General features: G+C 36.2%; 3 protein-coding genes across 3 annotated transcripts; 1 reads left to right on the top strand and 2 right to left on the bottom strand.

Annotated features, from left to right (window-relative positions):
- The first annotated feature begins 425 nt into the window (after positions 1 to 425).
- Positions 426 to 4,469, top strand: LOC145601250 (thioredoxin reductase NTRB-like). Its single transcript, XM_081657224.1, has 2 exons — positions 426 to 1,632; positions 4,241 to 4,469. Exons 1-2 carry the CDS (start codon positions 525 to 527, stop codon positions 4,309 to 4,311), a joined length of 1,179 nt encoding a protein of 392 aa, XP_081513350.1. The 5' UTR covers positions 426 to 524; the 3' UTR covers positions 4,312 to 4,469.
- Positions 4,470 to 5,972: 1,503 nt separating this feature from the next.
- LOC145602697 (3-hydroxy-3-methylglutaryl-coenzyme A reductase 1-like) lies at positions 5,973 to 8,559 on the bottom strand. The gene is made up of 4 exons (XM_081658863.1): positions 7,844 to 8,559; positions 7,520 to 7,701; positions 6,876 to 7,222; positions 5,973 to 6,218 (listed from the first exon to the last, which is right to left on the bottom strand). Exons 1-4 carry the CDS (start codon positions 8,557 to 8,559, stop codon positions 5,973 to 5,975), a joined length of 1,491 nt encoding a protein of 496 aa, XP_081514989.1.
- A 1,924-nt stretch (positions 8,560 to 10,483) lies between these two features.
- On the bottom strand, positions 10,484 to 22,818 carry LOC145601939 (ATP-dependent DNA helicase 2 subunit KU70-like). Its single transcript, XM_081658028.1, has 19 exons — positions 22,613 to 22,818; positions 22,442 to 22,519; positions 21,321 to 21,437; positions 20,223 to 20,337; positions 18,088 to 18,193; positions 17,837 to 17,954; positions 17,670 to 17,753; positions 17,530 to 17,588; positions 17,168 to 17,301; positions 17,043 to 17,086; positions 15,865 to 15,941; positions 15,541 to 15,688; positions 13,944 to 14,005; positions 13,467 to 13,527; positions 12,563 to 12,655; positions 12,344 to 12,464; positions 11,857 to 11,959; positions 10,988 to 11,159; positions 10,484 to 10,882 (listed from the first exon to the last, which is right to left on the bottom strand). The coding sequence occupies exons 1-19, from the start codon at positions 22,685 to 22,687 to the stop codon at positions 10,769 to 10,771; spliced, it is 1,881 nt and encodes a 626-aa protein (XP_081514154.1). The 5' UTR covers positions 22,688 to 22,818; the 3' UTR covers positions 10,484 to 10,768.
- Positions 22,819 to 23,696: the final 878 nt, after the last annotated feature.

Below are 23,696 nucleotides of genomic sequence, written 5' to 3'. Positions count from 1 at the left end.
AGCGATTACATTTTAATTAATTGAATTGTAATTAAATTCGGAAAAAGTTTTCATAAAATTCTTCAATCAAATCCTTATCTTTATGATTTATCAAATGTCTTTACTAAATGCCTCAAATGTGTATTTTTTATTTTTCGGCTCCATTATCTCCGATCCTCTCTACCAAGTATAATCCCAATCACCACTACACCAACATCTAATTGATTCCTCTTTTTAAAAAAAAAAAAATATTGACCAAATACCCCCATTATCTCTTGCAACACTTATTAAAAAAAGACCATAACCCTACTTAGATTCGTTATAAATTACAAACAACCCAATAACTTAAACCCAGCCCAAAAGAAATCAAATTTCAACTTGTTCCACAGGCAACTACCGAATCCAATTCCATTACAACCTCTCTTTTATTCCTTTCTCACATTCCAATTCCAAAGTAAACGCCGCAATAACGAAAATCAAAGGAAATGAAAACCCCGTTTCGCGCCTAATCCCCCAAAAGAAACGCGCCCATTTTTTCGAAAAAAATGACTCCCTCAAATAATTCAACCAACCAAATGTCTCGTTGTCTAAAACTCCGAACTCTCCTTAAAAAATCCCTCAACTTTCTCCCTCCTCTCCTCAACCCTTCTTCTTCCGCCGCCATTTCCACCGCCATTTCCACCGCCATTGTTAACCCCACCAATTCTTCAATGGAGGAATTCAAGGACGTTATCCGAACCCGCCTCTGCATCATCGGGTCCGGGCCCGCGGCCCACACCGCTGCAATCTACGCTTCTCGGGCCGAACTCAAGCCCATTCTCTTTGAAGGTTGGATGGCCAATGGGATCGCGCCAGGTGGGCAGCTTACAACCACCACCGACGTCGAGAATTTTCCCGGGTTTCCTGAAGGGATTTCGGGTTTGGATATTACAGAGAAGTTTCGCCAGCAATCGGTGCGTTTCGGTACGGAAATTATGACCGAAACGGTGACTGCTGTTGATTTCAAAACGACGCCGTTTAAGGTGTTTTGGGGTGATGCGAAGAAGACTGTTCTTGCTGATTCTGTGATTATTGCTACTGGAGCTGTTGCGAAGAAGCTTGATTTTCCGGGATCTGGTGAAAATGGAGGGTTCTGGAATAAAGGGATATCGGCTTGCGCTGTGTGCGACGGCGCGGCGCCGATTTTTAGGAATAGGCCGTTGGCGGTGATTGGGGGTGGTGATTCGGCGATGGAAGAAGCGAATTTCTTGACGAAATTTGGGTCGAAAGTGTATATAATTCATAGGAGAGGTGAATTTAGGGCGTCGAAGATTATGCAAAAGAGAGCATTGGAGAATCCTAAGATTGAGGTTTTGTGGAATTCGACAGTGGTTGAGGCGTTTGGGGATGTTGAGAAGGAGAATAGGGTTTTGGGAGGGTTGAAGGTGAAGGATGTTGTTAGTGGGGAGGTTAAGGATGTGCAGGTTTCTGGGTTGTTTTTTGCTATTGGGCATGAACCTGCTACTAGGTTTTTGGGGAATGAGGTGGAGTTGGATGCTGATGGGTATGTGGTTACGGTGCCCGGGACAACGAAGACGAGTGTTAAGGGTGTTTTTGCCGCGGGTGATGTTCAGGATAAGAAGTATAGGCAGGCTGTTACTGCTGCTGGGACTGGTAAGTGTTTAAAGTTTGTTTAATTTGATTTGTTATTGCATTGTTGTGTTATTCATGTTAATGCATATGTTATGTATGTGAATATGTGATGATATGCTATGTTATTACAATCTCGAGGTTTAGGGTGTTTATATCTTTATGTTGATTGATGTGTGGATTCATGTGGTTGAAGGGCTTGGGTATTGTTATGCTATAGGTATGTATGTGAAAGGGAATGAGGGAGAGTGGCTAGAATTGGCGGAGTGTGCGTAATAGTTTTAGGTTACAAATCTAGGTTGCAATGTCTAAAATATAGGTTAGAGGTGTAATTCATCCTAGAAATGTAGGTTTGGTCTAGCCTTGATTAGGCATACATCTCTGTCATGTAGTTTTTGCTACCAAGACATTGGTGATTTTTCGGTTTGATTTGCTTGTGTTGTTGCAAGATTTGCAATGTTGTGTTTTGATGCTAAAGCTTGTTAAGTTGAATTGCAATGCTCTTAGAGTATGATACAGTTTGTGGATGAGTGCAATTGAGCTTAGGTTGGACATTTGTCATTGTAATTATATTTTGGTATAAATTCCGTTTGTACTTTGTGCATTTTATAAGATTTTTATAACATCTAGTAAGTTAGAAGTCTTAGAGCGGATGAATTTGAAGATTTGACTATTTGAGTTGTTTTAACTCTGTTATTCCAAGAAGGTGTAGGTTTATAAGTTTGAAGATTTTGGTGTTTCTATTGCTGTGTGTATAGGGAAATGTGTAGGTTTATAGCCCATTAAGTTTAGCCTTATTTGTTGCCCCAGAAGGATGAAATTTGGTACTGATTATATCACTGAGAGGCAGAGTAGTTCACCATATTGCTATGATAGCAGTGGCACCCTTTGAAGAGTACTCTTTGTATGAACTCAGAAGAAATGCCAGTTCATTTAAGTTTTTTGAGAATTGAATCTTGTTTATTTTAATGATGATAAGTTGATGTCCACTCCCACTACAATATCACAGACAGATGTAGGATCCTTTATTCGCTGTCCAATATCAGTTCCCTTGGCTGATAATCCTTCGCTTTTGGCTGAATAGACTGGCAGTGTTTACTTTCTGGTTTTCGGGCAGTCCCTTTTTTTTAATAATCTTTTTTAATGGTGTGGTTTGATTTTCCTCATGACAATTCATGTTACCGATCCCAAGTCATTTTGGAATAAGGCTTAGTTGTTGTTGTTTTGTGGTTTGATTTCTTTATGTGCTATAATATGTCAAGTGGCTTGCAATATAGCTTTGGATGTATGATGCAATTTCGTGAGTGGGTTTAATTGAGCTTTGGAAGGAAATATGTCATAGTGTTATTGTCTTGATTTTCTGATGTCCAGGTAGAATGCTGGATTTTCTAAAAAATTCTAGTTGTTAGTAATGGTTTGAGGATTCTATAGTTGTATCCTTGTTACTTGGAGATTCTGTAGGTTTATGTGGCTGAAGGGCAGAACGCTTAGGTGTTTGAAAGGTGAGGATGGGAGGAAACAATGGTTTCTGTACTATATTATCTTTCCCTTCCCCTTTGTTATCATGTCAATTTTTCTCTGTTGCTGGTGTGCTGTTAGTGAAAAGTGACTTGCATGTTTTCATTATAGTCATGTTCAGAAATTAATGTCTGAGATTCCCCCAAGTTCTCAACATTTCATGACAATTCACTTGTTGATACTCGTCGGGCTCACAAATACCAGCTACCAACCAGCCCCACCTCAGACAGTTATAAGTATTGCCTTATAGCTTATGTGTCTCACCTGCCTCTCTGCCTATTACACCTAAATCCTTATCATGTACGACAATTATCTCAACTCTGGTTGTTTGTGAGAGCCTAGCAGATTTCATGCATTCAATTATCAACCTATGATAAGGTGAATATTAGTATATCAGCTGAAAGAGTTATCTCCAGAGTGGCAGTAATGGTTCACCAAGCTCCTCAAGGATCTCTATTGGCAACAGCCACTAGGGTAGATTAGGGGAGTAGACCTATAAAGCTTTGGGCATTATTCAACTTGATCCTGATTTTACCTTGATAACTATCAAGCATGTGTCAACTTACACTCCAGGATTTTCCCCTTATTACACTGTTCCATGTCTTTAATCCATTTTTATCCTTCTTTTCTTTCCTTTTGAACTTGAGACATAATATACACACCATCCCCTCATGGTGGCAGAGCTTTTCTTTTCTTTTGTGTGCGTGTTTTTTTTCTTTCTTTGTTTGTTTGTGTGTTTGTGGGGGGAGGGGGGGGGGGGGGGGGGTGGAAGATGATTTCGAATGGCTAGTGTACAAGTTACTGCTTAGTTGCCAATTATTACTAATTCTGCCCAAGGGCTGCAAATGAGAAATATAGCCATCTAGGCCTGATTCCTGTCTATTTCCTACGGCATCCCCTCTGTATGATCTCTCCATTTATCTGGGATGTTTTCCGTGCTAAAGTCAAAATACCTGCTGCTACTTGTAGTAAATGATATCTTTTTGTAGCTGGTAGATATAGATGGGTTTTAGCTCAGGAGTAATTGAAAAAGTGCTTTGCATATAATGGGTGGACTCTAGTGAGTTGGTCGTTTTTTAGGAACTAAACCTTAGTCTCGATTATGATGATTCAGGTTGCATGGCTGCCTTAGATGCGGAACATTACTTGCAAGAAATTGGTGCTCAAGAAGGCAAGAGTGAATGACTATTGAACGACACGGAATGGCTTCCAATTGAAATTGTTTCCAAAATTTAGCCCCTGATATTAGGCTCCTATTCTTCATGAAATTATTTATGGATTGTAATTGATAGACTCCTTATTTTCAACAGTTCTTTAATGCAACAGTTCAGTTCTTAATGCTATTCATGTTTTTTTTTTTTTTTTTTTTTCCAAAATAATGTGTTAGTTTGTCTGTTGCTTTGGTTTATAATCCTTATTGAAAGAGTGAAAGATACCATGAAGACTCTCATTGTGCATAATATATACGAAATACAGGGGGTGTTTTTCAAAACATAGAAACAAAATTCTAGCAAGTATAAGTGTTTTTCTTACAAAAATTGGTGTCATGGTGTGCCACCATTTCCCTATAAACAAAAACATTATCAAATGGTTCAACTTTCCCTTGTAAACTCGAAGGAGGTCTTGGCCAGTTTGCTATTGTTAGTGATTGTTCCCTAATGACCATTACAATGACCACCAGGAACTTTCCAACTATCCCTTTCACAACTCTCCATGAACCTCGCCACATCGGATTCCGGCCCGGTGAGCTGTTGAACTATCTCCCTAAACTTTGAAGAACAAATCGTAACCTTCATGGGGGTTGAGATGTACACAACCTTGATCGCTTCTTTTCTCAACGATTTTCTGCTCAACCTACCATTTTCTGATCTTCTGCTTCTTTTGTCATTCTCTAGTTCTCTTTCTTGCCAATTGTGACCTCTCTGCATATCCATCTTTTTTTCTAATATGATATGAAAATTGTTTTTTTAACTTCAAATGAAGGTTCATTGCTATGCTAATTCTCTTAAATAGGATATTAGAAAAATGGATGTTTCGTGGAAGGAGTATATAGAAAAATAAAAAGGAGGATTATTCTCTAAATAAGAGACTATTATGACCCGTAAGCTTGATGTAGATGATTTAAAAGGCTTGGAAAAATTTCATGTTGATTTTATGGTTAGTTTGAATAAATCATTTTTTTATTTTTTTCTTTTTGTTACTATTATTTGAAGAATTTCGTGACACAGCCACTTGAGATCATCTAGTGGCAAAATAATTCCGAATATCTTTGATAATGTTTTCATAACTATTACTCCGTAGTAATTTGTATATTTGATGGAATTTACGAGTCTTACTCCATCCGTTTCAAATTACACATTTTAGTTCTCGACATTAATCACAAATTTTACTTTGACTAGCTTAAGAAAAAACACATTTTAGTCAAAAGGATAATGACCAATGGGAGATGAGTTATAGAATGCAGGCTTATATTGGAATGCAATTGGAAGTTGGGGGAAGTTTATTATGTTCCATAGAACAAAATTAAAAAGTAAACAGTGGTGGCTGCCAACAATAGTCTTGTATTTTGTGAAGTTAAATCATCTGGAATTTGGGGGAAGTATTATTTTCATTGAAAGGAACATTTAGATTTATCAAGTGGGAATTCTAATACTGTATTCCAAAGTTGAAAGCATGTGTTGATGTATAAGTTTAGTTAAAAGTTATAAATTAGACCAACATTGAATTATACTTATGTTATTTCTTAATACATGCAATGAACATCTCGTCTTTTTTTATTTTTTATTTTTATAACTATTTAAATACGCTCAATTAGATTGTCCATAATCCTAATTATCGAACGTTAATCAAGCAGTACTAAGTTGTGATATATGCTTAGTAGATCTGTTGTATTTTAAGTGGCTCTTAACAAGCTGACCAGCTGCAATAGCAGATAAAAGAGAGAGCTCTCCAGCAAGAACAGAAGCAGCTACAATTGTTGCTAATACCCTTGAATTTTCTCCTTCTTTCTCTTTGTTTACCCCTTTTACTCCTAGTAGGTTTAAGCATGCTGCTTGTGATGCTAGTTGGGTCCCTCCTCCCACTGTGCCTACCTGAGAAAATTTTTATTTTAATTATATTTCTTATTAATCATATAATCCTAAATTATTAATAAATAATGAAGTCTTTTTTATATTAGTACACTACGTCACGACTAAAGTAAATATTGTATAAGGAAGATATACAACGGTTGCATAATAGTTTCATTTTATATGGAGTAATTGTTTAATTGGTTGATGGGTTATTGGTTGTGCCACGTAAGATATATAACAGTTGCATAAGATATTTTCGGAATATAGAAACAAGGGACCAACTAGATATATATTGTATGATAAAATTGTTGTTATTCACAGACTGAACCTTAATAACTAATTATACAAGTGGATGGTTCATGCATGGAAATACAATATGCAGGTGTCATTCATGAAATAAGATTTTCATAGTTTCACTAATTGGAATCGTTGTCAGGATATGATCAGGTGAATTAGAGCATTAATTTCAACACAAGCAAGTTGTTCTTCCGTAGCAGAGCTACATATATGGAATATGGGAACGTGTCTACTATAGTACTATACATATACTCCCCCCGTTTCATAATACTCATGATTATGATTTTCGAGCTTAAGCTTTGATAAAAATCTTAAAAACCTTACTATGTAACATATTGATAGAATATACGAGTAGTTAGATTAAAAGATGTTGAAAGTTACCTCAATAGAAGGCATGGTAACAGAAATATGGAGGTCCTTGCCATGATTAATAGCTTCGAGCATAGTAATACAATTTGAGCTCTCCACATTTTGAGCAGGATCTTGTCCTGTTGCTATGAAAATTGCAGTAACAATATTGCTTGAGTGAGCATTGTATCCACCAAGAGCCCCGGCCATCGCCGATCCAACGAGGTTTTTGAGGGTGTTAAGCTCAACCAAGGCCTCCACACTAGTCTTCAACACATTCTTTACCACCTCTTCCTTTATGGTTGCCTCACATACCACTGATTTTCCCCTGCCTTCCACCCAATTCACTGCTGCTGGTTTCTTGTCTGAGCAGTAATTTCCTGTCCAAAATTATGTATACAACAAATAATCATCGATCACTAGATGTGATACTCCTTTCGTCTCAAAATAATTGCAATCAAATTAACCACATATCTTGATAGTTGATACTACGAGTAAGGTTGTAGTGTCATACTATATGAAGAAAAACATAATCATGTAAAATCTTGTTAGAACTCAACAAGTATTAATACAAATAATAATAATGTATATCAACACGTAATGAAGTCATATGTAGGATAGTCAAAGATGCGTCTTGAAAACCATGAAAAATAAAGTACAGGTATATGTTTATATACCGGATATGCTGATAACATCCATGTCAGGGAATTGTGCATGAAGGTGAGCAAGGACATTTTGTACACCTTTAAAAACAATATCCATACCCATTGCATCTCCTGTGCTGCAGCTAAACCTCATGTACAAATTCTTCCCTGCTATTGTACTTTTAATGCTTTGCAATCTTACAATACCACTTGATCTGCATATATATATAACAATGAACATTATCTACAAATTGTCTCTTATTTTTTTCAACTGTTGTTCTAATAATGTATTAACGCCTATATTGTAGCAAGTACATTTACTAGTAGTAGTTTGTATTGTAATAAAACCATAAAAACCTGGTAAATATGCCAGCAATGGTATCAAAATTTCCAGGATCCTCCAAGAAGAACTTAACCTCAGCAGCCCTCTTAGCTGACCTGAATCGCGCCACAGGGGCCCGAGTCATCCCATCCTTAAACACCCTACTGTAAGCCCCACCAGATTGGTACACTGCCTTGCATCCTCGATTGGTGCTAGCCACCAAGCACCCCTCAGTCGTAGCCATTGGAACATAATACTCCTTCCCATTGAGTAACAAGGGCCCTACCACCCCTACAGGCATCTGCACGTACCCCACTGCCATCTCACGGTATTGCCTGTAGGCAGCCTCGTAGTCAAAGCCCTCCACGGGCAGGCCCACTACGGACTTCCCCGTGGTTTGCTCTTCAGTATACCATATGTCAGTCACCGCCACCACAGACTGCACATAGTCTGAGGTGGCGGGGACTACGGGTTCTTCAGCATCTACTTTAGATTTACGTGGGAAAATAAAGTAGATGCTGAAGAACCCAATGAAGTAAACAAGAGAGGCCAGAAGAGAGAAAAAAACAATGATCTCAAACAAAGATATAGATAAAGGGACAGGCATCGTCGTCGTTTCATAATCATGTATGTTAACTCTCCAACAGCACAGTAGGAAGTAGGCTGCAAAGAAGAACAATGTGAGGAAGAACGCATTGACAAGGTTGTTGAGAGGCGGTTCGCTGGCGAATCGCCAGCGAACGAGGTACATGGTAAGGGAATGAAGGAAGTAGATAGAGAGATACAAGGAAAATGAGGAGATGTAGAGAGCATGAGCGAAGGTTTAGAGAGAATTGAAGGGATACTACCGTTTCCTGCAGATTGTTCTAACTTACCACGTAATTTAATTAATTAAAGACAATTTCTTGTGCTTTTGTGAGTAACGTGAAGCTTGTTTATACAGCTGACCACGTAAACTTCCTGTCAATTAAATAGGCGTACCATAGTATTTTATTAGGGTGATGCTTAACAATATATGTAACTAAAAGATGAAATCGACTCATCTATATAGCGTGGATCATTAAATAATGTGTTAACTACATCTACAAATTAAGGAGAACTAGATTTTATATTGAACACGTATTATGATTATTGAGCTCCTGTAACTGTACTAGTAACCAATAACCATGCAGATTAAAAGTCAGACTTTAGTTTTTTTTTTTTTTTTTTTTTTTTTTTTTTTTTTTGAAACCAGTATTAATTAATATTAAGAAATTGGTTTTACTTAGTTAATTCTGACAATAGTTTGACCTAATTCTCAAGCATCGTAATATCTTTAGTGGGGATTAAATATTCAAGAGTTAAAGGGTACAATCTTTCTTATTAGACCAAGCTTAGTTTGGTGTACACTTCGATATGATTGTTGATTTTGCTGCTTTAACTCTATAAGGTACCTAACAAGTTACAAATACAGGTACATGCAAATCCATCAAAGGCAGTACCATTAGTGATACTGTCCAAAAGGGATTCCCACCATTAATTAATAATCACCTTACAATATGAAATTCGAATAAAATGGATGGACGTAAATTAGTTAGGCAAGAAACAAAACATGTACATTGTTCCAATCTTACAAGACAATGACCTTCATTAGATCATAAGAAGTCATAAAGTTTCAACAAGTAAAATATCAACTTCTGTTTACACAAAATTAGCTAGTTTTGGCAGCTAATTTATCGGTTAGTTTTCAAGATAAATGCTGGATTGCTGGTCCAATTGATCTCATTCTTCGAATGACTAGTAATACAGTTACAGAGTAAATACATTGTGTATCTAATCTTAATCATTCAGTATCATTTAAAAGCTCTGGGGCATTTGAAAGAAACACTAATCTTACCACCAAATCACCAATAAAGGCCTAATTGGCCAGGCTGTAGTTAGATATCACTGTAACAAAATTTTGAACCGATGAGAAAATAGAATCAAAATCTTCTGTCCCACTTTTGAGTACCATATGTAGGTCCATTTTATGTAGATACAGTTAAACCTACTTTATCATTAAATAATTTGGATTATCGGGTTCGATAATGCCTTATCTCCATACCTCCCTCAACTATCAGGAAGAAAATATTTATAGTAAAAAAAACACCCAAAAAAGATACCAAGACAGAAAATGATGCTGCCATTGTTAAGTTTATTAAATGGGATTTAGTGAGACAAAGATTGATAACTGATCAACAGAGAGATTCTTAGAGAGAAGATTTCAAAAGAATCTTAAGAGTGGAAAAAAAAGAGAGCCTTTTGAAGAATCTTCAGGAAAGTGTCAGATGAAGTTAAAAAAGAAAAATAAGATAACATAAGAATTAAAAAAAATTAAGCAGCATAATATGCACTCCCCAGGTTACACTTACCTAAGACACAACGATTCAAAAGAGATGATGCTGCCTCTACTACCGTCTATTCGCCTGTCTGTCATACAAGACAGTGCATCACTGCATCTTGTGCAGTAATTGAAGGCATATAATAGCACCATACAAGACTCTGCATCACTACATCTCATGCCGTTACTGAAGGCATATAGCGACCTCATGAATATACAACTAACTAAGTTCAGATTTTGCAAAGCTCCTTTCAGTGTAAGTGAACACAAACAAAATCAGAGAGGCAGAAAACACAACCATGAATACGTAGTAACAAGGAACAACATTAAACCATCGACATATTTGGCATCCAATCATTCAAGATTAACACCAAATGTTCAAAAAATAGAGTTGAAAAGGATGGCATACAGCATTGTACCTCTACAAGCATGGTAAGAGCCCAAGAGGCAGAGATGTTGAATTGTTAATGTTGTGAAAATTTGCCCTCTGTCTACAGACATTTGTACACCACCAAATGAGTCAAAATCCTAGCTAATATTTTTTTTTTGAAACCAAAAACCTAGCTAATATGTCCCCAGAATAAATCTGTGAATACCAGATTCATTTTTTCATGTGAGTCAAGATCCTACTAATGAGAGCTTCCTTCTTTCCAGTAACAGGAAGTTTGTGGGCTGAGAGGTAAATTTTTAGCTCTACCACTGTTAAATCTTTCAACTGCCACACAGAAAACAGAAGCAAGCAGGAAATCAAGAGTAAGAGACGAAAGTGTATATACTGCAGAACATTATGATGAACGAGGATGTCAAATTAAGATCTAACCTTTCCATTATCAGCAAGATCATCCCAGTCATAGTTAGCAGACTCTTGTAATGCCTTTTCAGCAATAGCTTTCCGTTTTCTGGAAGCTTCAGAAACAATACCCTCTCCTTCTTCATACTTATCTCCGTAGACAGACGACTTAAATTCTTCTATTGCATTAACTACACTAGGCCTGTCGTGGATATAACACAGCAGATTCAGGTTATGAATCACAAATGAAAAACAATTATTAAGGCTCTGTGGCCATGGTCCAATTCTATTTTGAGAATATTTGAGAATAACAGGAAAAAAAAAGGAGTTCAATCTTTGTAGATAACACTCCTTCCATTTCATATTGATGTTCCTAATAGGACTTTTATGAGCCAATTTTTTTCTTCTATAGGTAAGGAGAATGCGCACTACCGGACTTGAGCTTCACACTGGTCAACCCAGCCCGGGTATACAGGCAAGGCCCCTTGGGAGTGGGAGGGGGAAAGTAAGGGAATCCCCACCCCCAAGTTGCCTCTAGTGGGGATTGATCCCACTACCTCATGGTTATGAGCCAATATGTTGACCATGCATGATTATTCACTGATGTATAAGAAAAAACATACTCATAGTGGAGTGACTAAAGTCTTGCGTAGTTTTCAAATATTAACTTTTCGTGTAATAATAAGTAATATACATGTAATTAATGCTCACAGATGTGCATTGAAAATGGTGTAAAAGCAAGCAGGAACAGCAAAGTAGAGTAGGAAACAAGAGGGGTGCAGTATTTTCTTTTTTTTAAAAAAAAAAAAATCAGGAAGCCTGGCAATAAGGTGTCAAGAGCTGCTGAAGAAATCAAGTTAGTTGAACAAACTAGAAACCAAATTAGTTTAGCACACTACCTGGCCATGCCCTCTTCATCAGGAAGGGTTTCGTCCTTGATATCTGGTATATCATCTTCTTCCAGAGCCAAGGCCTGTAATACTGCGTAGTGCTTCTGCAAGGCTGCGAAAATAAATCTCATATTTTGAGAGCCTTTTCTTGAAGCAAGAGCAACAAAAAAAATTAAAAGGAAGAATAAATGTGATAGCCAAGGTATAGCAAGATCGTAGTAGGAATATTCCCTGCAGCATGCACAGTGTCTGCAACAAGATTTGAGTAGTGCTAAGAGATGATTTTAGATGAAATAGCTGAACGTTGTGATGCAAGACAAATCTATAGAATAATTGACTAAGAAACATCAAACTCTAATAATAATAGAATGTTAAAAACAGCATTGTTATTCTTTGTAACTATTTTCTATTGTTGGAGCCCTGACTCCCAAGTGACCAGAATGTGCATCAAATAAGAACACGGTTAAATAGTGGGCAACATTTGAATAGTAATTACCAGGATTAGAAAACTGGCATACTGTAAAATCTCCTAAATCTACACGTTTCATAAGGGTTGCAGCCTTCTGAATATCTTCATTCGATGCACGAGGGGTCGTAAAAGTGACATCCATATGAAGCTGCAAAAGATTGAAGATCATTCCAAAGATCAATTAAGCAGAAAATTGAGAAATTGGCTTATATACCTACAAAGTAATCTACAAAAATCATTCCTTGCCTCTTCAGGGTTTCGTATATCATCACAATATGGTAGGTAAATCATATGCATTCCAGGAGGCTCAACCAGACCACTTGCAGTAATTATCTCATCCTGCGGTCAGCAAGAAAAGAAGATCAAACCAGCACTGAGTTTGTTTCATGGCATGCAAAAATGATAAAGGAAATGCGCACGCGCGAGCAGGAGGGGGGGGGGGTGGTTCCTTGTGTGTGTTTATGTGGAGGGAAGGGGGACTGGGGGAGTGTAATTGAATGCTAAAAGAGGATAGAAATTGAAAACTTCTTGCCCCTCTTCTCTGCCACCATCCCCCAACCCATATGGCTAGGGTAGAGATAGATGTAAATTTGAGTATAATCCAGCATTTCACAACGAGCTTAATAAATTTTATATAAACTAGTAAGGTAGCATCATAGTTAACTACTGTAGCTTTGGTCTGGAAGATGTGCTCTTAAGAAAACATGAAGCTTTTATTGGTACCAGCAAATGAAGCTAACTACTTTGTATATTACTCTACACAATACACACTGATGATATGATATCATATCTGCCGTTTATGACTACCTCTCTTATTCTCCATTTGTTTAGAAGTATGCTCCAACCAGACACCACTATATATATTTCAGAAATGAGCAAATCCAAAAAAAAAAAAAAAAAAAAAAAATGTAAAAGGTCCATTTAAGCTCAGAAAACCCTCTACCCTGCTTACTTGAGCAGAACCATAAAAGTGTCAGATCCTATTAAAGCCGGTGACAAGGAATTCCCTCCTGATGTAATAGTTTCAAATAAGTAGGGTTTTGAAATTCTCATCCCTTGGAAATTAAGAAAATATTACTTCGTAAAACCATGTAAATCTGGAATCTAACTTAAAAAGAAATTTGAAGCAATATAAATGAAGAAAACTTACTTGAGCAATGAGCGCAACCAACTGAGGATGTGTTGAACTGCCAAAGTATGCAACTGCAAAGCTGCAACGTGAAGACTAATGACTGAAAAGCTATGACAAGCCAGAAACCGAAGCTACGGAAGCAACATTGATACTTATTCTATTCGACTTTTAAAAACATTTGCTTTTGGAAAATGCTTTCTCTGCATGTCTTTCACAGATACTATACTAGTCTTATCTATGTAATACTTACATTGGAACTTCATATATCAAGCAACTACTTAGCTGCATTACTTCAGGTTCAGGATAACATGTGTAAAAATCAAAACCTGGCAATTCTATAGATGACAAGTCACCAAAATGTAGATTTGTCACTAGCCTTAATCTCATAATCAACAAATTGTGTCAAATCTACCTCAGTCGAGGTGGTTTATGCATAGCAAATCGCTACAAGTTGATACACTTGATTGCACAGAGATCAAGGATTAGGCTACTGACCGTCTAAGCCGCAACATAGAGCTATGCAATGCGATGAAGATCTTAGTGCTGCCAATTGTATCCTACAAAGCATACACATAAAATATAATGTTTTCTCAAAGAATTTTGAGAAACAAGAAATTGAAAAAGACCAACAAAAACTAAATAGATGAGATTAACAGAATACAATGAGCTGATGTTAGGGAAGAAGGGCAATTCAGGGAGTATTATAATAAAGTTGTTAGTAGCTTGAAGGAGAAGTTAGTTTGTTAGGGAAATGCTCTATAAATAGAGCTAATTAGAGATAGATAATCATGTAGAATACTGTTGAATGTTTAGGGTTAGCTTTAGACGAAGGCTAAATTAGGAGAGAATCCACCTGTTGAAAGTGGAATTATCATACAAAAGTGCTGTGATTCAGTTTATTAATCAAAATTCACTATCTTCTTCCTATTTTCTGCCATTTATGAAGCTCAAGCTGTGTTAATACATAGCACACAACCCTCCATTTCTTTCTATATTCATCATTTAGCCATAGATGTGTATGAAGGGGACCAATGATGCATACATCACAAACAAAATTCTAAGATTTTGCACAATATAATCCACAAAAGGATAAGAATAACCTTGAACCAGACACCAATTCTTCCTCAAATGAAAGAGTTGTGGGGGGGAGATGACCCAAGAGACAAGACTGGTTAAGCTGATCTGGTCTCTAATGGAAAATTAAAGCTTTATCAATCATCTAATATCTTAAGACTTTCCCAAATGAAACTCAAATTTTATTAACCCAAAGGTAAGTTAAGAGACTGAATGACACAACTTTCCAAGGAGTTAAGCAAGAGTAAAAGAATATCATTACATAAGATGTTAATATAGTAAGCTCTATATTTGGACGAGTTAATCTTAAGCCCTGAAGCTAGCTCAAATTTTTTGATAAAAGTCAAAACAAGCCCAAACTTCTCTATGCTAAAGATGCTAAAATATTGGCCTGGTGTTCTATATTGGTTCTGTATTTTCATGCATGCATTGTTGTGATGTATATGTTCATATGCTATCAATCAATCAGTCAAAGCCTTAATCCCATTAGTGGGGTCGGCTGAACCAAAAGTGATTATACCATATAGTCATCCACAAAAATCTTCCTCCTCCACCCGTTATGATCAAATAACTCATTCTCATGCAAATTCATATGCTTCTTATCCCTCCATACTTATTCCAACAAAGTCATTTTCAGTCTTCCTCTACCCCGTTTAACCTCTCCATGACCTCACTCTTCCACTCTTCGTACCGGCACCCTGGGTCTCTGTTTTACATGCCTGAACCAACGCAGGCGATTTTCTCTTAGTTTGTCTGCAATGTCTGCAACACCCACTTTCTTGCGAATAACTTCATTCTGATTTTATCTCTTAGAGTGTTCCCGCACATCCATCTTAACATGCGCTTTCCGTAACCTCCATCTTTTTAATGTGCTCCTTCTTAGAAGCCCAACATGTTATAGTGTAGACATTTAAATTTGTTGTTTTCAAATGGAGTTTGTGGATGAGTAGGATCTTATGATTAATTGTGCAGCCATAATGATCAATGATCAACATATATTGCAAGTATATCAACTTACCTCATCAGTTGGAAACAAAAACGTTGACGGCTTCAGATTATGATGATCCTTCAAGCAACTCAATGGCTTGAACCCAAGAAGGCAAAGTTGTGTTAAAGAGACTCTTTTTATCTGTGATATCTCCTCCCTAGAAAACTTTATTTCTTGACTGCAGGGCACATTTATTCAAAACATTTAATCAATATAGTGCAAATAATAAGAATCTGAAAGACTAAATTTACTAAGCTACAAAAAAGCTTTTTATATGAAGAACTAGGCAGAAACTATTAACAGGTAAATGTTCTGGACCAATTAAGTAAAAACTAAAAATCAGTACAAACTTACTCCCTATAAGCTTGAAACTGCTTGGGAGCTTCTTCCATTAGTGCACCAGTATCGGCACATATTAAGGACCTTTCAGTCTGCAAAAAAGTCAGAAACACCATGGATTCCTGTGACAAGGATAAACCCCCTATATTTTTCCAAGATCAATACAGCAGTTTACATACTTCAACTTTTAAAGTTTATGAGGATGGCGGTTGGACGTCCTAACAACAACATTTACTTGAGAAAACTTTGAACTTAAAAAGACCCAACAAAAAGAAGAGGAGCAGATCAATTTCAATAAATAATAAAATTCTAAAGATAAAGAAGATAAATCCCAACCGACCCCACTTATGGGATTAAGGCTTTGATTGATTGATTGATTGAAAGAAGATAAATCCCAACGTCCTTTGAAATTGGACCTAAACGCTACAGTCAAATGACTCCGAAATTAATATTTTCTTTTACTCTCCTGTTTCCTCACCTTAGTCCCCTACATTTGGTAATCACATGCTCAATCAACCAAGGTAGTCAAACCACTAAACCATACAATACAAAAAAAGAAACTTAAATCTCTACATTTGAGATTTGACATAAAAATATTTAAAATGAAAAAAAAAATAATAAAAAAAAAAAACAATAGCTTATTATAGCTTGAACATTATTAAACAACCCCAAGTTTTCTATCCTATCGTTCACTGGAGAGACCGATTTATAGATAAGAAAGGGCCCATTCACATATCTTCTCAGTGTTCACTTTAATGTTGGCTGAGGCTTTTAGAGTTGCTGATTTCAGGTCAACGAGAATTGGATTTTCTTGTGATTACTCATTTCATCATAGACATTTTGCCCTCTTGCTTGAATTCGCTCCATTTCTGCTAATATATACTCTTTTCCTTATCTAACATCAACCTCCTCCTCCCTCCACCCCTCCCCCCCCCCCCCCCCCCATCCACAGGCTCCACCCCACCCCCTCAAAATATGAAAAATGTAGTAAGATAACGATGCTACAAATCATTTATGTTGATAGGATTTCTATTATTACACCCTCAATCCTATATTCCTATCTTACAATAAAGTTCATGAGTTACTTGTAGACCATTGCATGTAATATGACAACAAACAGCTAAAAAATAGATGTTGAATATATACATGCTAAAAGCCAAGAAAGGATATAGTTATAGGATAGCAATAATAACCTTGAGAGGAAGATTGGTCGTAGAATCCAGCCAAGTAATATTTCCTAGAAAACCAAAGCAAGGGATCATATCAGGGGCTAACAAATAGGTTGAGGTAAATATTTAAAGATTAGGTTGACAAAAACCTGGAACAGTAGGACGAAGTAGAGCATATGCACTCAGTTGTACAGATACACCATTTGCAATTGACAGTGTATATGTTCTATATCTGCGTTTCTTGAACATGCGCTTTCTCAGCTGAGCCTTCATGTCTTGCAATCTGCATTTTCATAAATACAAGAGAATACGCCATTTGTGTTATGATATACAGAAAACCAATCTCACAATCTCAGCAAATAATTTATAAGAATACAAGAGGGGAACAAACTCTTTTTTACACACACACACACACAAAGCAAAAGAAAACATAAGGCTTTGTTGCAATACTATGCCCATAAATCATGCAAAGAATGTTACAGAAAACCAGGAAAAAGTTTTGATCTCAAACCTCTCTATAGACGAGGGAATGAATTCAGCTAGAGCATCACCCTCCAATTCAAGCACGTCCTAAGCCGGCAGGGGTTTTCAGGTATTTATATGAACCAAAGAAGCTAATGGAGAACAATATAAGGGAAGACATTCACATACAGCATAGAAAAGGGACATGTTGAAGTCTCTATCAGGATTACTCAGGGGAAGAAGTTCGATTGAGATACCAAGATCTTGTGCATCCTGAAAATATGCAAAACAGCATCAAATAAGAGCGACATCTCAGCCCAGCAAAAGAGATGCTCAATAGATCCTGAGGGTTTTACTTTAGCTCGTTGCAAAGTAGTCCTTCTCATGTCTATCTTTGTTACTCCCTTCAAAGTCCCAAATGGATCATCCTCATTTGTAAACAGAAGCATACGTTTTTCAGCTGTCTTTGTAGATCTGAAGAAGAATCCCTTCGGTTATATTTTCAGTTCAAGAGATACAAGTTTCACATACTGTAATGAGCTAAGCATGAAGCTTATTTAGGGCATAGAGCAACAATGACAACAAACTGTTCAGGAGATGATATTACCCTTTGCGTAGAAGCGCTTGAGCAACCCAAAGGGCATTGTAGAGAGAGTTCTCCCGTGATCCAGACACAATGCCATACTGGCTTCCTATGTTTTTCATGAAGAACTCTGAATGATCAAACAAACCACGTGAGGCAAACATGTTGATCATATTCATATAGGCCCCCAACTACTTATTTGCAATACATTCATAAATAAAAGCAACAATGTCACTCTACAACTATCCATCCTACACATTTCCCTCCCCGAGTCTTTCATTTTTGTCCAATTTAGCTGTATTTCCCCCGCTTCCTACATCTCTAGATCTCTCTATGTGCACCTTTAAACTTTCTTCCATACAATTTCATGTCTTATCTAACAACAAACTCAAAGATGATTGATGATCAAATTACATATATCAAGTGATAAGTTAAATTTGACAAGTGGAGATGCCTAAAACACAAACACATTAGTATATAATCCCTTGCAACGACCCAAAATCATATACTCCACCGTTTATATTTGATTATCGTAGTTTGAATCTTTAAAGATTCAAAACATAGTCATGTGGAATCTTCGTAGAATTTAGGAAAAATTGTCAAGAACTACACGCTTAATAGGGGTATTAGAAACAACTACCCAATAAAAAAATTTATCAAAAAAACAACCCTAAATTTAAAAAGTTAGAGTAGCACTACCCATTTGCATTTTTCGGCGAGAAAGTCCGGCGTATGGGGCCCACTTTTCAATTTTTCTTCTGAAAATCTCTAATTGAAGAAGTGAAAACAAGTAGGGTATGCAATTCATAGGTAATTCTTCTCTTTGATCCATTAATTATGAATTTTGATGTTAGGGTGTAACGATTAGAAAAATTAGGATTCTTAGAAATTGGGGATAATTTGAAATTAGTTAAATTTGTTGCTTTTAATTCAAATTGGTTATCCTAGGGTTACGAATTAAGGTCCAATTTGTCATTGCACCGTAGTGGGCCACGCGCCGGACATTCTCGCCGGAAAATGCAAATGGGTAGTGCTACTCTAACTTTTTAAATTTAGGGTAGTTTTTTTGATAAAAATTTTTAGTGGGTAGTTGTTTCCAAATAACCCTATTAAGCGTGTAGTTCGTGACAATTTTTCCTAGAATTTATCTTGATTTTTAGTTTCCAGATATGTAATCAACCAATCATTTTTTTTTTTTTTTTTTTTTTGTTGTAATACATAGCTTGAAATAGAAAAGTGTGCAAAAAGCAAATAGGGAAAACCAAAAGATATAGGAGTAAGACAGATAAGGCCTAAACTTTTTAAAATTTTATTCTCAGCCAAAGTGTCCCAAACACGTCCAATCTTTCTTAACCATGAAATGTTGTCCATAGGTTATAGACGCACACATTTAAACCCCCCCCCCCCCCGATAATTGTGGTGAAGAAAACATGGCTTATCATTAATTTCTCATCCAAATCTCTAGGGAATAACCTTCCATCTTCATGTTTTCAAACAAATACTTTTCCTTCTATATTTAATACGGAAGAAGAACTGGCACACAAGAGTTGACAGGGAACAAAACCAGCAGGACAATATAAGCCCCTAAATAAACTTCCTTAGAAGGATGCTCAAATTGAAGTTATAGCTTCCAACTCTAGTGACAAACTAACAAGCCTCCGAAGTCCTAGCTGATAGCACACAGGGTACCAAGACAACTAATTCCAACAGGCTTGACAACACTACCAGACTACTAGGGAGAAGCACCAAAGAGAGCAAAAGAAAAAAAAAAAAAAAATTAGCATTAAGTAATTCTACCAGCATTATATCCCCAGAAACATAAAATATCTAAGCTAAAATCACTTCCAAACCAAGAACCCTTCACAAAACATCCAGTATATCAGGAACACTAGATACTTGAAATGGTAGAGAAAGTCAAACTAGAGGGCCCAAGTAGGCTAAGTAAGGCAATAGACAACATGAAATAAGTTTCTTCAGACCTAGGACAATGATTTGACAATTGCAACATGAACATATAATAGCTGATTCTCTTCTCGATTTTTTTATCTTCTTGTAACTTGAGAAAAAGTGGAGAACATTGTATAGATGAAAAACCATAAGATTATTAGAATTATGGCATGTCAAATCGAATCAAAGAAAAAAAAAAATAGTGGCTTTACCCTCAATTTGATCAAATTCTTTTATAAGCCTGGCTGTTGGCCTGCCAAGACCATCTTCACCAGCAACAGTAAATACAAAAACACCATTTATATCCTGCAAATTCTTCTTTTCTCGCTGCAAATGATGACAATCGAAATTTTTAAAAAAATACATGATATAAAAGCATAGTTCATATTGAAGCACATGGAATGATAGAACTCATTTAATTCTTGCTACTTGAAATGACCTAGAAATCACAGAACCATAGTATATAAACGAAAAGACTGGAGTAAACAGAAAACACAGATGAATCACTAGCAACCTACAGCAATTTTGATATGATTCGCAGATTTCGCACAAAGTTATTACTGGAAAAGACATACCAACTCATAAAGTAGATGGCAGATATTAGCATTTCAATAGCCCTAGTTATTTCTCTACAAGACCAGAACCATATTATTCTTCCCTCTAATTGTGATATTTCCTAAGTATACACTTAGATTCCAGAAGGTATCAAAACATGTGAAAATAACATTAAACAACAACAACACATACACACACACACACACAAAAACAAACAAACTAACTAACAAACAAAACACCAAAATAGCCTTGATGCACACTCAAAAATTTAAAATAACCTTTCTCTAGAATCTCCTATTACAGTCCCTAACTCTTTTGCTCCTTGCAAGAGTTGCAGGTTGCGGGTTACAAGGCAACAGGCCAGCAGTATAATCTTATCTCTGACAAATTGAAGGATTGCAGGGGTCAATATCAGTCACATATTTTATTTCAATGAGCAACCAACTACAGCATATGGAGATGCAAGTCTCAATCTTTTTTGGAAATTTTAGCAAGTTAGCAACATGTCACAAAAATGCACAGATGCAAGACATTCAAACTTCAATTGACTCATGTAAATTAGACAAGCAGTGCCAAATGCATCAGCTACATTAAGGACAATATCCAGTGAAGCATGAAAACTAATACACGAACTATCAGGACAAACACTGCACTAGTTTAAAGTATATGGTAACAATAGTTCCAAAGATATAACTCATGATAGAACTATGGGTCAACACTCAACAGATTTAACTAAACATTGGAGAATGTCTTACAGTGTTGTAAAAACAAATTGCGATCTCATCATAGGAACTATTAATAATACGATTCTTCAAGGACTCGGAGATACAGCTGATAGCCATTTGAAAATGAGTCTGATCTTTTTTATCTTCCTGCAAGGGGGAAAAAAAAGGTTACGTCAACAAAAATGAAATATGTCAGTCATCTGTTACAGTGTTGCCTGGTCTTAGACTGTCACACTGTAGATAGATAAAATCATGGTGTACAATAGTTCAAAACATTTCCAGGCATCCTTATCTTCTTCCTTTCTTATTTGGATGATAGACATTTTAATAGCCCAAAATTAAAAATTACTCTTTCAATTTTAAGCTATCAAAAAGCACTTACTTTTTAAGATACGACCCTCCCCCCCCCCCCCCCCCTCTCTTCTCAAGCTTTAGTAGGTTATGTTGTACGTCCAAGATAATAGGCCACTTTCCATATCTAGGTAGTTATACTACACTCGGCTCCCTTTGTCTCGCACAACTTCATGTGCACATCCTATGTTATTCAAATTCTTCATTTCACCTCGACTGCCCATGTCATACCTTCATTTTAGTTCAAAATCATGGAAATTTTTCACAAAACAGGCAAGTTAGACACTTGGACACATACCCATGTTAGACAAGAGCACCCAAGTCCATGTAACAAAGACACATCTTTATGCATTGACATTATAAAATTTATATTATTAAAAATTAAAGACGAACCTAACAAGACCACATATGATTAACTTTTTCTTATATCAATGGGTGTTGAGTACTTCTCTAATAACCAAGGTTCTGGATCCTTGGTTAATAGTACTCCAAACAAGAATATCTTTCTAGATGGGAGTATAACACTTGATCCGTTGCATTACCTCCGTTTCTAAAAGTTCGAATCATTTACTATACCCAAGAACGGAGGGAGTATATAATTTAACTTCCGACGAAAATTCGAGAAAATTGGGCGAACAACACATGCACTAATGTCAAACAATAAACAACTCCTTATAATATATAAAAATGATAAAAGTGCTTAATTTTGTAATTAAATTTCAACAAATTACCTACAATAAGTAATTAATAATGAAAAAAAAAAAAAAAAAAAAAGTAATTAATAATGAAGAAAAACTTACAGCAGGGCAAGAAGTGGAGAACATTTTGGGGGAAGCATCAACAACGTAAACCACATACTCTTTGCTTGATTCTCTGTCCTACAAACTCAGAAAACCCCAATTAACACAAATATTGATAAAAATTGTGTAAAAATGAAAAAAAAAAAAAAAAAAAAAAAAGCAGAGAAATACAAGAAGAGAATTTGCGTTGAGATCGTCTTCATCGTCGGCGAAAACTTCGTCAGGATCTAAATCCAATGTTGACATTGATTGAGCTTGGTGTAAAACTCCAATTTCTCAGAGAATAATTTATGGAGGGTTTTTGTTTTTGCTTTTGGTTTTTGGGAAGAGAAGGAGAGTTCTTCGGGAGTGGAGAAGGCGGGGGGGGTTTTGTTTTTATTTTTTAGTTTTGAAAATTATGGGAGATTATATGGAGTGAGTACTAGTAGCTGAGTGCACGACCATAAGTGTACACGAGAAGATTGGTGACATTTTTTTTTTCTTGTTACTAGGACAACAAATGCGTGCGATGCGTGCGGAGTGACTTGTCCTTTCTTGATATTTGTATTGGGTTGTGTTTAAAATCTTTACGACATTGGGTTTTTAGATAAAATAGTTTAATAAATTAATGAAATGTTTATATTGGGTTATGTTTAAACTTTTCATTTTTCCTGCACAACTTTACCAGCTGTTTGCAACTTTTCCTATAGAAACATCTATGCAATTATTCAATAGAGCAATATTGCAAAAACATCTACAAACACGGATAGATTAAATATAATTAAAAATTCATAGAGCACATATTATATACTTACAGAAGTAATTTAACATTGCATATGCATATAATAATGGAAAAAAATTTCGAAGCATGTATTTACAAGTGTATACTTTAACCCAACCTAGTCATTACTCTACATAAATTATATGAGATTAACTATATGAAACTAAAAAAGAGAAACAGTTACACCAAACTCGCATCATTAACAATCATGCAATCAGAGAAAATACAATATCAGCTTGCATTTGCAACTTTCTTCCAAAAATGTGGATTGGTTTTGCAGTAGAAAAAGTATTATACAGCCCCAATTGTAGCCTTTAAATCCTTGATAATTCCCTTGACTTTCTTCTTGCTTTTTTTTCCCTTTTTCACCGTAGTCAGTTTGGTTTCCTTTCTTCCTAGTACATCTATTTTGGCAAAATCATCAGATTCATTTCGTTGGTCTCAATGTCATGTAAACGCAATTATGTGTAAGTCGTTAAGTTTGACCTTCACAAA

The sequence above is a fragment of the Chenopodium album genome, chromosome 21, assembly GCF_948465745.1.
Source record: "Chenopodium album chromosome 21, dcCheAlbu1.1, whole genome shotgun sequence".
NCBI classification, from domain to species: domain Eukaryota; kingdom Viridiplantae; phylum Streptophyta; class Magnoliopsida; order Caryophyllales; family Amaranthaceae; genus Chenopodium; species Chenopodium album.
Note: the sequence above shows the minus strand (reverse complement) of the source record. Positions and strands in the feature narration are given on the sequence as shown.

Bases quoted from the DNA above. Each gene is read 5' to 3' on its own strand.
- LOC145601939 (XM_081658028.1), bottom strand. From the start codon at position 22,687: ATGTCAACATTGGATTTAGATCCTGACGAAGTTTTCGCCGACGATGAA. The intron at 13,528-13,943 runs GTCAGTAGCCTA...TTCACGTTGCAG, and splicing joins TCTATGTTGCGGCTTAGACG to CTTTGCAGTTGCATACTTTG. The intron at 11,160-11,856 runs GTAGTGTGCTAA...TATCCACGACAG, and splicing joins GATGAAGAGGGCATGGCCAG to GCCTAGTGTAGTTAATGCAA.
- LOC145601250 (XM_081657224.1), top strand. From the start codon at position 525: ATGACTCCCTCAAATAATTCAACCAACCAAATGTCTCGTTGTCTAAAA. The intron at 1,633-4,240 runs GTAAGTGTTTAA...ATGATGATTCAG, and splicing joins TGTTACTGCTGCTGGGACTG to GTTGCATGGCTGCCTTAGAT.
- LOC145602697 (XM_081658863.1), bottom strand. From the start codon at position 8,559: ATGTACCTCGTTCGCTGGCGATTCGCCAGCGAACCGCCTCTCAACAAC. The intron at 7,223-7,519 runs GTATATAAACAT...AATTTTGGACAG, and splicing joins GGATGTTATCAGCATATCCG to GAAATTACTGCTCAGACAAG. The intron at 6,219-6,875 runs GTAACTTTCAAC...AAATTTTCTCAG, and splicing joins TTACCATGCCTTCTATTGAG to GTAGGCACAGTGGGAGGAGG.